Source organism: Pundamilia nyererei, unplaced genomic scaffold, assembly GCF_000239375.1.
Source record: "Pundamilia nyererei isolate P.nyererei 1_Seehausen unplaced genomic scaffold, PunNye1.0 scaffold00051, whole genome shotgun sequence".
Lineage (NCBI taxonomy): Eukaryota > Metazoa > Chordata > Actinopteri > Cichliformes > Cichlidae > Pundamilia > Pundamilia nyererei.
Window position 1 is genome coordinate 105,116 of NW_005187452.1, and position 14,463 is coordinate 119,578.

Sequence of the window (14,463 nt, forward strand, 5' to 3'; positions counted from 1 at the left end):
ATGACTTGACCTTTTTAATGAAGAAGTCATTTCATTCAAATGAATGGAAGCAGTAGACAAAAGTTATTAAATAGAGGCGATTGCAAAGCAATCATCCAACATATTTTTGGGGAGAGAGGTTTCAGCTGAGGGTAAGGCAGCAATCTGACACTGAGCACATTTGTAAAGGTCAACACCATCGCTGTTCTCTGCGGGTGCAGAGTAGAACCATCTCAAACATGACAGTGCAACATACTGAACAGGTTTGATAGCACACTCGTACATCAAATGTGACGTGAACAATATTGTGCATCTTCCATTTTGGACAAAAGCCTCAAGTGTGACTGCTGCCAATGTTCCCCAAACACCCATAAAAATGAACACTTTACCTAAAACCCAATAGATGACATTTTACAACTTTAGGTCATGTTATTGAATATTGCCAACATTTCAATATAGGTTATATAACCAGTAATTACATTTGGTGCTTGTTTATTTAGTTGCAATGTCATTCCAAAAGTTTCAGCTAAAGTGCCACCTTAAAGAAACACACATCAGGCATCGCAAAAATGGCTGCCAGTCTTAGTTTTGTATATATGGTACACAGATTTTCATTTTAAACCATTTTTAGATAACTATCTGTAAATTAAAGTAACAGCTCACCCCCCCCCCAAAAAAATCTCCTCTGTCCTGCAGAGTTATGTATCCATCTGGAATATTTTGGTGGGATTTGCCCAACTCTGGAGATGTGTGGTGTAAAGATGTCCGTCTTTTCTTGAATATAACGGGACTAAAAGACACGTGTGCTGTCCTAAATGGGTTTTTAAAAAAATCTGAACTAAAAAACAAAAAACTACTTACATTAAACAGCAGCCCAGATTAAATGAAATTTAGTCACATTATATTAAAGAGAAGGCAAACATTTCTGCTACACATGCCTCCAAACCTGTGCAGATGAGCCAAAAAAATAAAAAATCTAGATGGATGACATGCACAACAGACCAGAGGAAATAAATATCGAGCTTTACGGTAAACTGCACCTTTAGTATTACTCTTCCGATAGCACGTTTTGTTTAAATTATGTCTCAAACTCTGTAATTCAATGAATTCTATATGAAATTACACAATTAAACTTGTTTAATGATGGAGAATGTTGACCAGCCAGCCAATAAGAACCACTGCCAGCCCAGCTGAGTGACAGTCTGTCCTATCAGTCCACACATTAGTACTTTAGTAATCAAACGCTTGGTTGAATGTGCGTTTGTGTCCCCCTCTGTTGTTGCCATAGCCGCCGCCGCCGCCGTTCCGGAACCCGTTGCCACGGCCACCGTTTCCACCGAAACTCCTTCCCCTGCCGCCTCTGAACCCTCCTCTGTCACCACGGTTACCACTGCCAAAGCCTCTGTCACCACGGTTACTGAACTGCTTCTCCTCCAGCTCTGGCAGCTCTGTGGCCACAGTGAGCTGCCAACGGCGACCGTCCTGCCATGTTTCCTAATGGAAGAACAAGTTTGGAGACAAAGGATTTCAAACAGGACTGCCAGTCTGTTGAAATATATATTTTCACTTTTTTTCACATTTACAAGAAGTCAACTACATATGTTGAACAGATGTTGGGGTTATTGTTGTTCCCACCTGAATCTCCTTGACTTTATCAGCTGGGACGTCAAAACAAACTCCCTGTTAGAAAAACAATAAGCATGAGATGGCGAGTTTTTCAATGTCTGTGTCAAACAGACATGGTCACATATGTTCACTCATACTAACAGATGTCTCTCTGTTTACATGCTGTGGATAATTAGCTTTGTGCTTATTGTGCGACCAGAGAGACTCAATTCCCATACAACAGGACAATACATTATAAAAAATAAAAAATAAAGACTCACTACTCACTACTTCTCTTAATTTGCATTTTCATTTACCAGTGAGTTTCCAATTCACACTTCCATTTGCTATCATTCATGTGGCACGCTGGGGTGTGGTTTTTTCACCATTTTGCAAGAATGTACAATTTATAAGAAAGTAGAACAGTCGCTGAGCCCAGTCCTTTGTAACTGTACACACGCAGACATCCATCAACATACAACCTCTCCCCCTCTCACACAGATACCCATTATTTTACAAAGGTCTAGCATCTATGTATACACTAGCCACAGCTCACATATCTACATATTGAGTGTGTATACATACTGTTCTGCCTTTGAGGAAGGTCATTCTGTGAATGTGGTTCTCAATCTCCTCTCCTAGCTGCTCTTTGATGGTTCTCCAGGCGTAACCCAGATTATGCATCTCCTGGGAACACACCAACTGCATTGTGCTGAAACCCTGCAAAAAAACAAAAACAAAACAGAAACAACACATTAGGCAGAATTACAGTTATACATCACCTAAAGGCACAGCGCATTTCTAACTAGATGGAGGACAAGCACTATACTTAGTGGGTGGGCAGGGGCAACATGTTAGGCCTGCATGAGAACGCCCACGGGCTTTAAAACAAAGGGCAGACACAAATCTATCGTCTAGGAAAGCTGTATGTGAGGGTGAACGGTGCCTAGTACGACATAATAGCGAGTTCTGTACGCATGCATAAATAACTTACAGCATCAGAGTTGAGCAGTGACCTCTGCTCTAGACTTGTGGCTCCAGAAATGTGGGCCAGGGCAGCAGCCAGTGCATCAACTGCTCCTCTCTCCTCAATCAGCTTCTCAGCTGATGCTCTGAAGTACCCGATAGCCGTGACTGGAACAGAATCCAGAAACCTGGACACAGTATAGGAAAAGTCAACAATCAAACTCTCGCAGTCAGGAAAGATTTTTCACATTCAGCAGTGTCATGATTAAGGCAGAGGCTTCGTGGGACCACCAAGCTGCCAGTACTAAAGCATTGCCCTTGATTATTAATAACACCTTGTGGCTGACTGAATACAAGCTTTCAAATAGTAAACAATTAAAACTATTTCATACTCCTGTAACAAAATATAATTGCTTGCCCTTGGCTCTCACTCCCCTTAATTACCTACCTGACAGCATCCTTGCTTGATGACTTAATAATATCGTTGGCAGTGGGAACGCCAACTCGCCTGAATGTGATGCCCTGAAATAAGAGCAAATAAAAAATGGTTAGTTTAACAGTCACATAGGAAGGCCTCATTGTCACAGACTGTGTAAAAAGCGCCTTTATTTAGCCGGTGCCTCTTAAACACCCTCCTCTACCTTTCTGTTCTTTTCCCTTTGGATCTTATCCATTTCCTTCTCACACGTAAAGAGAAAAGACTGAGTAGGACTGATTGTGTTCTTTTTTCTGATTTTTTTACAGCTTCTTTTTTTAAAAAACAAAAGGGTAAGCCCGTCACTCCTGTTTGCCCAAGTGAGCATTTCAAAAGATACCTACTGCTTTGTTTTCTACGTAGCGCAACTGGTCCTCTTCTTTTCTTTGATAGAAGCAGATGCAGACTCCAGTCCTGCCTGCACGCCCTGTACGTCCTGAACGATGGATGTATGACTCCACATCCTGAGAATAAACACAAAAAAAAATTCAGACAAAGTAAAGATTTGAGGCTTCATCATTTTACAACATTTCTCCCTTGAAGGCATGGAATATGTCAGGTCTGTTTGTTTGTTAGCAGTGTAGCATCTGCTGTTTCCAAGATATCCTGTTCAGATTTTATGTGATGTTAGGTACCAATAACAGCTGGAGCAGAATTTATTTTAGTGAAAATCTGGTCAAAGTCATACCAAATGTGAAAAATCTACAAAACTGTTATTTTTATTGAGTCGTCAAATTATATAAACTATATACAAATAGAAATGGGTTTGGAGGACACGAGTACCTAGATCAACCTTGACAAAAATTAATTTGAATTAGTTATTAAAGTTTCACAAAAAAAGGAAGAAAAAAAAAAATCACACTACATATCTCTGTGTGTGTATAGCAATCATATATATCTTAAACAGCTTATAGGACCCAAAGCTTTTTTCCAATTCTACTCCACGTGTACAGATCCATAATAAAGAATATGAACAACGGAGAAGAACAAAATACACCACTTTAGTATGGAATGCTTCAAGGTCATAGGTCAAAGGTCAGACATCAGCGTGTCGTTATAAAAATCAGGCTGACTTCGGCAAGTTGTAATAAAACATTATAAAAACACCAAAGTGTTAGCAGCACCTTTGCCGTTCTGGGGCAGATGCGCTCTCCCAGTGATCTTGTTGTGTATAATCGTGTGAAAATGTGCAGGTAACATCCATGCACCGCGACTTAATCACTCATTTTCATCCATCATCTTCACAAGTACAAAATCAACACTCTTACAATATTTAAACAAATAAATAAATATAAAGGCATAATTAAGGAATTCTTATAGATAACTGGAAACTCTTCTCACCTTGGGTGGAGAACACTGGACCACCAGGTCAACTTCAGGGATATCTAATCCACGGGCTGCAACATTAGTGGCAACCAGAACCTCAAAGGCGCCGTTCCTAAATCCCTTCAGCGTCATCTCTCTCTGCTTCTGAGGGATATCACCATGAAGAGACTGGGTGCTCTTAAAAAAAACAAATAAATAAAATTACTGAGGATTTTACCAATTTAATGTGCAACACATCAGTCTGTTAAATGTGCACCATGCAAGTATGTGCATCTACCTGTTTGATGGATGCATTCATGGAAAGCTCATTGGCCTCTTTCTTTGTCTCACAGAAGACAATGGTTCTCCCATGGCTGCCACTGTACACCTGAATCACGTCGCCTATCACTGCCGCACGCTGTGACCAGTGACATGTTATGGCTAGATGCTACAGTAGAAAAAGAAACAGAGACAAATGATTCACCAGGGCGGGGGAAAGCGGGGCGTGAGAGGAGAGAGATTTTCATTAATCCAACTGGCAGGCTAAAAACTTGTACTTTATTACAACTGCACTGAAGTGGATGATGATAAATACAGCAATTTTTACTGCAAATGAACTTGCTGGGTTTTCCTGGTGGAGATGTATGCGAGCTCATTTTACAGTCCGTTACTTTAACTGGCCCTGCATGCAAGCATCTCTAAGCAATGTAAACCAAAGACCCAAGACTGCTGTAACGCTTGTTAAATTGCACCAGTCTCAGCCTCTACGTCTCCCTCCCACACAAACACACTTACTTCCACAGTTGTCGCAGCTTTCTGAGTTTTCTTGCCAATCAGGTCAATATGTTTGCAGTTGGGTCTCATGTATTTCTTTGCCACTTCATACACCCAAGGTGGGCAGGTAGCCGAAAACAAGAGAGTCTGTGGGTTGGTGTCAGCGTCTAAACAGGAGAGATGTGCACGACATTAAAATTTACATATATAACCAAACTAAAACAATTACTACTTCAGTCAACAGTCGTGTAAAAAGGAAAGGACTCTATGCAGTCCTGTGAGAAACTAAGTACACCCTTGCACCCTAGCAGATAAGAGGCTAAATAGCAGCAAGGTGCTGCTAATCACATTCACACTGGATTAACTGATCATCAGGAAGTGTGAGCACCTCTACAAAGGCAGACTTTTTGGCAGTTTGATAAACAAACTAAAACACTATCAGCCCATTTTGGCCTATATACATATTTCAACATACAAACCCAGAGATTGAACTTTACCTTTCTTATACGATGAACCCAAAATCTCTTCGACCTGTTCTGCAAAGCCCATGTCCAACATTTGGTCCACTTCATCCAGAACAACATGTTTGACTTTGGTGAGGTTGAGTTTATTGTTCTGGATGTGGTCCTTGATGCGACCGGGGGTTCCAACTAATATATCAATGCCATTACGGATAGCATCAACTGGAAAGAAAAGGTTAATAAAAAGAGTTTTATTTCATAACAATATATAAGGCAAGCTGAAAACAGCAAACAGAAACTGCATTTAAAAATATTCTGACATCTACTTAAGAATCTATTTCTAGAAAAAACAGCAGTGAAGGAATGGTCTAAGTTACCCTGATTATCATCGACATTTTACAGTCACTGAAACTGAAGTCATGATTGAAGCTATCCCAGTTATTAAGTTAATTTGCAAATCCCATGAATCATACACTACAAAAAAAAAAGCCCATGCGCTCTTCCAGTATACAGTCCTGCCACCTTGTGTCTGCTCTGAATTACTGCAGTCAAAAGGTTAAAAGTAGTGCATTTGAGGCATTCAAGCAAAAAAGGTGGATAGAACCACAATTTTTGCTAAATTAAAATGTGTAATACATGTATAACATCCCTCTTTTCTAACTGGAACATCCAAAACTATTTGACTTAAAGAAAACTGTGTTGTTGTGTGTGACATACTCTGTGGGTTGTAGGAGCTGCCTCCATAGAAACAGGCGATAGATACGCGCTTAGCGATGTCTTTGAAGTCTTTAGCAACCTGGATAGCCAACTCTCTGGTTGGAGTCAACACCAGAACCTATAGTTAAAAATAAATAAATAAATAAATACTCAGTCACACAGAATCACAGCGTCCATAAATATTCACTACCTCTGCTGTGTATGGGCGTGTACCTTGGGAGGACGGCCTCTGGCCATGTCCACTGAATCCTTCTGGAGCTTCTCCACCAAAGGAATAGCAAAGGAGAAAGTCTTTCCTGTTCCTGTTCGGGCTTGGGCAATTACATCCTCTCCATCATAGACATGATTAAATGTCTTTACCTGAATGTCAAACAGATAAGAGACTCCTCGGGCTAAAAAGGGACAGTAATAGTGTGGAACACAGAGAAAGAAAGAGAATCAATGGTAATTAGTTATTAGTTAATTATTTAGCAAACCTCGACGCACTTCAACAACTCCTATGCCCATGTTAGATTAGCCCTAGAAAGCTTGCAGAAGTCTATAAATATTCAAATAAATTCTGTAATTCTTCATTACATAAAAAGCTGAAGTCAGACTTAACAACATGACTACCCAAAACTATGACGCACCAAGCATGTCAAGAACTGTGCATGTGCCAGTGACCTTCTAATTCTGAGGCACTGTATAAAAATAAATAGAATTAAAAATAAATTAATGAAAATAGGGTAGAAAGTTCTGACATTACCTTTCAGTTTGTCAATAGTGACTTTAGAGATCCTAAAGTTGGAGAATGCACCTTCCTTCTGCTCTGGTGTCTCTTCCTAAACAAGAAAACAGAGTCAGTTTTGTTTTTAAAACCTGTAACTGAAGCCAGAAGATGTGCTGGGAAAAGCAAAAGACATTCTCTCTGCAGATCTTACAGTTTCTTTTTCGCTGTCACTGGCCGAATCTTCGCTCGACTGGGATGGTGTCTGAACCGGGGTGTTTGGGGTGGAATGTCCATTGGTTGCTGCCTCTGCAGTTGCCTTCTTTTGCTTCTTCTTGATTTTCTAATCCCATGAAAAGAAGTGGATCAAATATTACAAATATTACAGAGAGATCACTTTATAGGCAAAATTATCATATTCCCCTAATATAAACAGGATGTATTAATATGCCCATAAACTGTCCATTAGTTCCAAAATTAGACCTTTGGCTAAGGACAATCAACACTGACCTCTGTGTCTGTCTGTTCTTCAGTGCTCTTCTTAGTCTTCTTCTTTGATGTTTCAACACCATTGCTGTTGCCATTCATATCAGTGGCCTCATCGAGGTCTTCGTTCACTTGGTCTGCCGCAAGCTTGTCTTTTTTCTTTTTCTTTTTGGGTGCAGGAGGCTCACAATCTGGATCCTCCTGCTCTTCCAGCTGCTGCTGCTGCTTCTTCTTCAGCTTCTTGCCCTCTTTGGTCTTGTTCTATTTTTTTTTTTTTAATTTCATTTTAAGACACAAAACAGTAAGAAATTCAGGAACCCCATGGACTCTGTAGCTACTCAAAGTTTAAAAGTGTTCAGTTCAGTTCCTCCACACATTGTTGGCTAATGTTGTGCTTTTTGTCCTACTATCAGCAAAAACGTCATTTAGATATTGCAGTGGTTAATGTGCATCTGCTGTATCACACAACCTTTCTGCTGGCAAAATATTCAAAGACTACAGTTATTTGGGTGGTTTTTGGCATTAAAGTGGTCTGAAGCTACTTCCATCTGCTCTCTTATTCAGTAGGGTCCACCTCAGTGGGCAGCTCTGCATGTCTGGCTGATTTTTACGCTGGATGCTCTTCCTGACAACACCAAAATAACTAGTGTCTCCTCCCTGCATCATAACAGGAATATTTTGCTTAATGTAAACCACTGGACTATGAAGCCACTTATAAAAATGAGTGACGTTGAAAACACATTAAACAAAAGACAAAACACTTCTATATGGATATCTGCGTGGTGACTGACCCCAAATATTGACATTTTATTGAATAAATTAATGACTTAATGAAATAAAAAAAATCATGGAATACTACTTTAATAACCAGACATGAGCCCGCTGCTAATAAGACGGCTCCTCTCCTGCACTGCCACCCGCAGATAACATTAGCCGAACAAACTTATAATAAATCATTTCGACCAAAGAACCAGCCAAACTGTGTTTCCCAGTTTAAACGGTTGATTTATTAATCCTGACCTGAGGTTGACAATACGAACACTAATCAGCCATCCACCTTGTAAGTCTGACAAAACTTAACTCTAGGCGGCCATACAAACTTTAGCGAATTTAGTGTATTTAGCATACCAAAGTGATATTCGGCAGCACCTATAGTTATAAGTAAAGTGTTGTTTACTGTTTTACGTAGTGTTTGTTTGGTTTTGTTTTTTTAGAACGTCTGGCTATAAAGTAAACAAAACTTAGTTCGTGTTTACAGCGCGGATGTAAACAAATGTAAACAGTTTCGTCAGACCACACGATCAACTCTCAGACACATGGGCATGCCACGTGATCTTCTCTTAGCTAGGGTTAAATGGCTAACACTCGCATTGTGTGCTAACATTAACTTAGCTCACCATCGGACCACGTTGCTGCTCTTCCGCTTCATTACAAAATGTAAGTTTAAAACAGCACGGGACATGAGCGCAAAAATACGTCACTGCTAAGTTAGCTACACACTGTTATCTTATCTCTCTCAGTTCTCCTAACAGTTAAGTAGAGTTAGCTGTCTGGTTAGCTAGTTAGCATGTTCAGCCACATGCTGCCAAAACATGGAGGAGCCGAGCCGCGAGTAAAACCATTTTTCTTTCTTTCCAGGTCGAGACGACCTGCTTTGCTCACCTTTAGGGTTTTAGTTTCCGCGACAGTGTCTACTTCTTCGTCCATTGCTTGATCCTCAGTTTCAAAAATGATCTTTGATGGCATTTCTCTTCCCTGTTGGAAACCCTCAGCGTAGACACAGGTAAAACCCACGGGCACGCGGACGAAAAGGAACGCGCAGGGCGGCGCAACGACGCGTGTTCGCGATCCGGGTACAGAAATAGACCTCATAGACACTATATCCAGTCTCCGGATAAGCAAAAGACAAGAAAGAATATCAGTAACAATTTTCTTACGAACGTGAAATAATTACAGCAAAATCACAACGAATTATAACAATGAAAACAAAATCAAATGTTAGGTAAAAAATATTTTCGGATCTCAAGAGGGAAAACAAATCTTAGAATCAAGTAACTGAAATGGTGAAAAAAGTAGCCAAACAGCCCTAACAGTATTTAATTGAATTTAATCACAACCACATCAACATACTTCATATAGAGTCTGTAGTAGTTTCACATTGTACACTGTCTATTAAGCCTATCAGTATTTTTATTCGTCTTTAGGCATGAAAAGATGAATAAAAATACTGATTGAGGTTGTCATAATTCATGCATGATGGGGTTAAATAACAATAATTGCAATGAAACACGTCATACATCTATAGTAATATTAAATAACCAGTGGGTGGCAGGGTATGGAGTTACACATCAGTGTCCAATGTAGTGGTTTATGTCCAAGTATACCATCAACACTGACACAAATGCAAGAAAACATCCTTTGAATAGCTGTCCACTGTAGTGACCACTATGCGTGAAAGGGTTAATGGCTGATAACAAGTAAACAGGTTAAAGGACTTGTCACATAATGATCCAATGCAGCTCAGTTTGTTTTACTACAACATTCATCTATGTTCTGTAAAGCCAATCCCTCGTTTTGTCGCCTCTACAAACAATATTTATTATAAAATTGGGTTTGGAAAGTGAAGTCTTATTTTTTGCAAATGCTGAATTTATTTAACAGCAAGCAGGAGGTGACAGCCCTGGTTGCAAAAGCCAAGACGGTTTTTATAAAGTAATAAAGTAATAACTTCTACCTTCGGCTATAACTTCAGTTTAACTATAGTTAAAGTCTTCTTAAGTGGAGCATGTGCAAGTTATGATCCTGTTTAGGGTAAAACAGACAATAAAACAGGGGGTTTTTAGGACATGACAACTTTGTCATTGAGAGATTGCTACTCCTGGGCAAAGAAAATGATGAAAATGAAAATAATTATAAATTGAAGGAAAGATGTGAAGGAGAATTAATAATTAGGCTCCTTAGGAAAAGAAAACTGTGGCGCTCAAAAATGCACACTACCCGCACATATGGGCCTGCTGTGTTCAAAGACCAGTTTTGTGAAGAGGAACTACAAAAATCAAATCCTCATGATCATTATTCAGCTCCACTGTTTTGAAGAGCTAAATAAATATGGATATCTCAGTGGAAAATAAAACTTCTTTGCTGAGGTTGACATAAAAAAAGACAAAAACTTGGTTGTTACAACAGTGAAGTCATTTTTTGTCTTCAACTTTCAGTTTATTTAAATATAGCCATCTTTTTGATCAGTATGGTACAGACTGTTTCACACAGAGTAATCACCTTATTCCAAGCAGATTTTAAGATGCTAGTATACTGTTCACAGATTGCATGTTTGTCTAACAAATGTTTACATTTTCAAAAGATATATTTTAACATTTTGTACAGCTTTTTTTTATCCCTACTGGGAGAATATCCTGTGTCCTGGTATGCAGGGTTAACCCACTGTGTGTTCTTGCACTGGAAGGAGAAACCGGAGTAATCATGTGGAGATTATATAAACACAAGGACCTTCCGTGGTTCTGAAGCAGAAAAAGCAGCAGTAATTTACACTTTGATATGCATTGCTTGCCAGTCATTTGTCACTTTGCTTTGTATGAACAATTACAATAGAGAGAAGAGGCCATTTTTGAAGATTAATTGTGACCTCTTACACGTGTGATGAATAAAATGGTGAAAGACAAGCACTTATTTGTCAATTCTTTATCAGAGAAATTTTCACTACACCAGTATCGTGTTGCCAGAAACTACAGGATCCAGCAGAGATACCCAGTTTTACAGAGGCAGTTTTTAATGTTCTAGAAAATCAGATGCAGAAGGCCTTTATATATCCTCTCTTGGTCTCACAGTGCGCTCAGTTAAATATTTAAATTGACTTCTGGACCATCAGTTTTAAGAGATGCACTCTGAAAAAAAGAATAAAACTGCAGTAGTTTTCTTCTCTGTGCATTTTATTCCTATGGCTTTGTCCGTCTTATTTCATGCAGCTTCTTTATGACAATACCAACAAACTGAGGTCCCACTTAACTTAGTTTAGTCTATGTTAACCTGTGCTTTTAAAGGTGAGAAGAGGTGCAGTTCGATCTGACAGTACCCTAAAAAATAACCACACAATTTGACATGTTTCCTAGCAGAGCTAGAGCCAACAGTTTGATCGGGTTTGGTTTTCTTCTCATTTTGGGGGAGTTAAGTATTTCCAACTGTGCTGTTCTATTTCACTACAACTCATTATTAAGGGAATGAGCATAAACAAACAAAAACCCATATAATTTATGTCTCTTGAGCCCAATAATGCCAAAAGTAGGGCTTCAGTGGACTGCAGCACTTGCAAGAAAATATTGTTCTCTTTGATAACTCCTTAAACGCAAGACAAGTGCTCCTAAAGAAGAATTTAATGAACACAAACATGTAAAAAATAAAGATCATCATATTATCATATCTATAGCACACTTACACAAATAACACCGTGTGTCTTCATAGGACCCTTTATATCTACCCAGGGAATACCATCTCATTCTTCAGGTAAGTGAAGTGAGAATTGTGCAGCACAGAGCTATAATTTAATAAAACAAACACCCAGCAGGCAATGTAATATTTTAAAATGAAGCTGCACACTGAAATGTATTCATTACTGCTGTCACTGCCGAATCATCCCATGAATTTGATCAATTCTTAGAAACTGTTTAACAATTTGCTGTTATATATTTTATCAGTGACATCTTGTCATATATTAAAAAATACTGTTTCCTTTTTGAGCTTTTGCAGCTCATATAATGATAACCCCAAGCCAGATGTGAAGCAGCTCAGCAAGAAAAAAGATATAAAGCATCGCTCAGACAATTGCAAATGGAAGATTGGAGACCTCATAATGCAAAGTAGATGAGAATCCAGAGTGTTAATAGCTGGTTGACGTACACTTGACATCCATTGTGTTGCTGTAAAGAAAATCTACATAAAGTGCTCTACCATTGTTAAATCAGGCAGTAAAATGTCTCATAAATGTATAATATGGCAAAAAAACCAAAACTGGTGCACCTCTGCTGCTGGTTTACCCTTATTACAGGTTTGCACTCCACACAGTAACTACGCTCTCATGCATCTGCACACGCTGGATTCAGCTTTGCTACCCTGCTACCACACTACCCCTGCATGTGTACATGGCTGGAACTTAATCTTTGCTGGGAAGGGCTTTAAACTCCCAAATCCCTGCACAGGAATTGACAGCTGCAGTGACTGATAAAAACTTCAATCCATACGTGTTAAACAGACAGCACAGTTTTAAAGCCATGATAATTTTAGAAACAGAGAACGTCTTTTGACACAGCAGCCTCACAAGATAATAATGGAAATGTTTCCCCTAATGCAGTTACAGTTGTGTTTTTTCCTTGTATTTATCTATTCCTGTTGTTTAGAGATCGCTCTGTGGGAATCCTGCATCTGAGGTATATGCTGGAACTCCTCCAGTGGATATGGCCAACATACTCCTGCCTTTTGAATACACAGTGGCAGACTTTTAAGGTTTTCAAGAGTTTAGCCAATTTTTTATTTCCAGGGTGCCATATAACTTTTTAATGAAATCTTGTATAAGCCTCTGACCAAATGAAACACTTCATTGGAACAATAAATTGAAATTAAATAATTGTTTTTCTTTGCCACCATGGCATTAGGCTTATATATTATTAAAAAAACAAAAGTGTTGGTTTAGATTTTCTACTTGATTTGGCCGAGTGAAGGGTAGTCATTTAGCTACAATTTTGTTCTGTATACACTGAACAGCCACTGTATAGGTACATCTTGGCTTGGATTGTGGCATCTGTATGTCACTATTGTGTTAATGTGGACCAACAAGACCCGAGGACTGTTACCAGCACCTTGTTGAATCTATGCATGAACACTGAAGCCAGTTCTGAAGGCAAAAGGAGATCCAACCCCAAACTAGCAAGTTGTAACTAATAAAGTAGCCACTGAAGGTATAATTGTAAATGTTGCTAGAAGATGCATAATTCATTTGTTTGTTTAGGAATTTTTTTTATTTTTATTTTTTGTAATCACTTTAGTTTCAACTTGGTAAAGGCGAGATCTCTGTTGTCTATCTTCCCAGTGCAAACTGCTTACACAATGTAGTACTTAGCACGATGAAATGTGCCACCATCAGTACTGACAAGCAGTTTAGCCGCACGCAGCAAGAAAAGCAATAATTTTTCTAGTTTTCTAGTTATAGCACCTGATGCTTTAAACTCTTTCTTGCCCAGTTTTGTCACAATGTACACAGATTGTACAAAAGAGGGGAAAAAAATAAGCAGGTTTAATGAACAGGTGTGTAATCACTCTCTGAGATATATAAAAAACTTTACATTATGTAAATGTTTAAATATTAGTTATTGGACATTCTATACAGGCTTTTCTGTGATTTATGTAATTTCACACTGTGTTTGACATGTTTTCAGATCCATAATGAGGCAGATTATGTTTTATGATGGACAGTCTCTTCCATAACTGTTTTGAAGCTGAGTCACTCAGTCGGCTGTCTGCTGTTCTTCATCGTGGCCACTACAAGGTTTGAATTTCTTTTCCTGCATCATATGTACCTCAGGTTTATGGAAGTTGTCATTTATGTTGTTTTGTTCATGGTTTCACCTTCTATACTATGTATGATTTACCGTATCATTGTTTACCCCGATGTTCTAAAGATAATCCAAGGCTATGCTTTAATGTATAGCAAAGGCCTTTAAACATTTTTATGCTTCAGTGATAGTCATGGAAAGAAACAATATGCTTTTGGGTAGTCTGTCTGTCCAACCACTGACCATAAGAATAACCACATACTTATTATGAAAAAACTTTACACGAGCGTCCAGTAACAATGCATCATGAAGTGATGACATTTCATATCCAATTTCTTGTGTCTGACACAGTTATAAACCACAATATGTCTGGTAAACTCAACTTAACCCAGACCTTCCCAAAGTGTGGGGCCCGCCCCCCAGGGGGGG

General features: G+C 38.9%; 1 protein-coding gene across 1 annotated transcript; it reads right to left on the minus strand.

The window, feature by feature from the left end:
• ddx21 (DEAD (Asp-Glu-Ala-Asp) box helicase 21) lies at positions 1-9,315 on the minus strand. The gene is made up of 16 exons (XM_005733244.1): positions 9,137-9,315; positions 7,499-7,735; positions 7,203-7,331; positions 7,028-7,103; positions 6,496-6,674; positions 6,283-6,400; positions 5,602-5,787; positions 5,126-5,271; positions 4,629-4,778; positions 4,367-4,528; positions 3,370-3,489; positions 2,999-3,072; positions 2,579-2,738; positions 2,170-2,304; positions 1,615-1,659; positions 1-1,473 (listed from the first exon to the last, which is right to left on the minus strand). Exons 1-16 carry the CDS (start codon positions 9,218-9,220, stop codon positions 1,210-1,212), a joined length of 2,265 nt encoding a protein of 754 aa, XP_005733301.1. The 5' UTR covers positions 9,221-9,315; the 3' UTR covers positions 1-1,209.
• Positions 9,316-14,463: the final 5,148 nt, after the last annotated feature.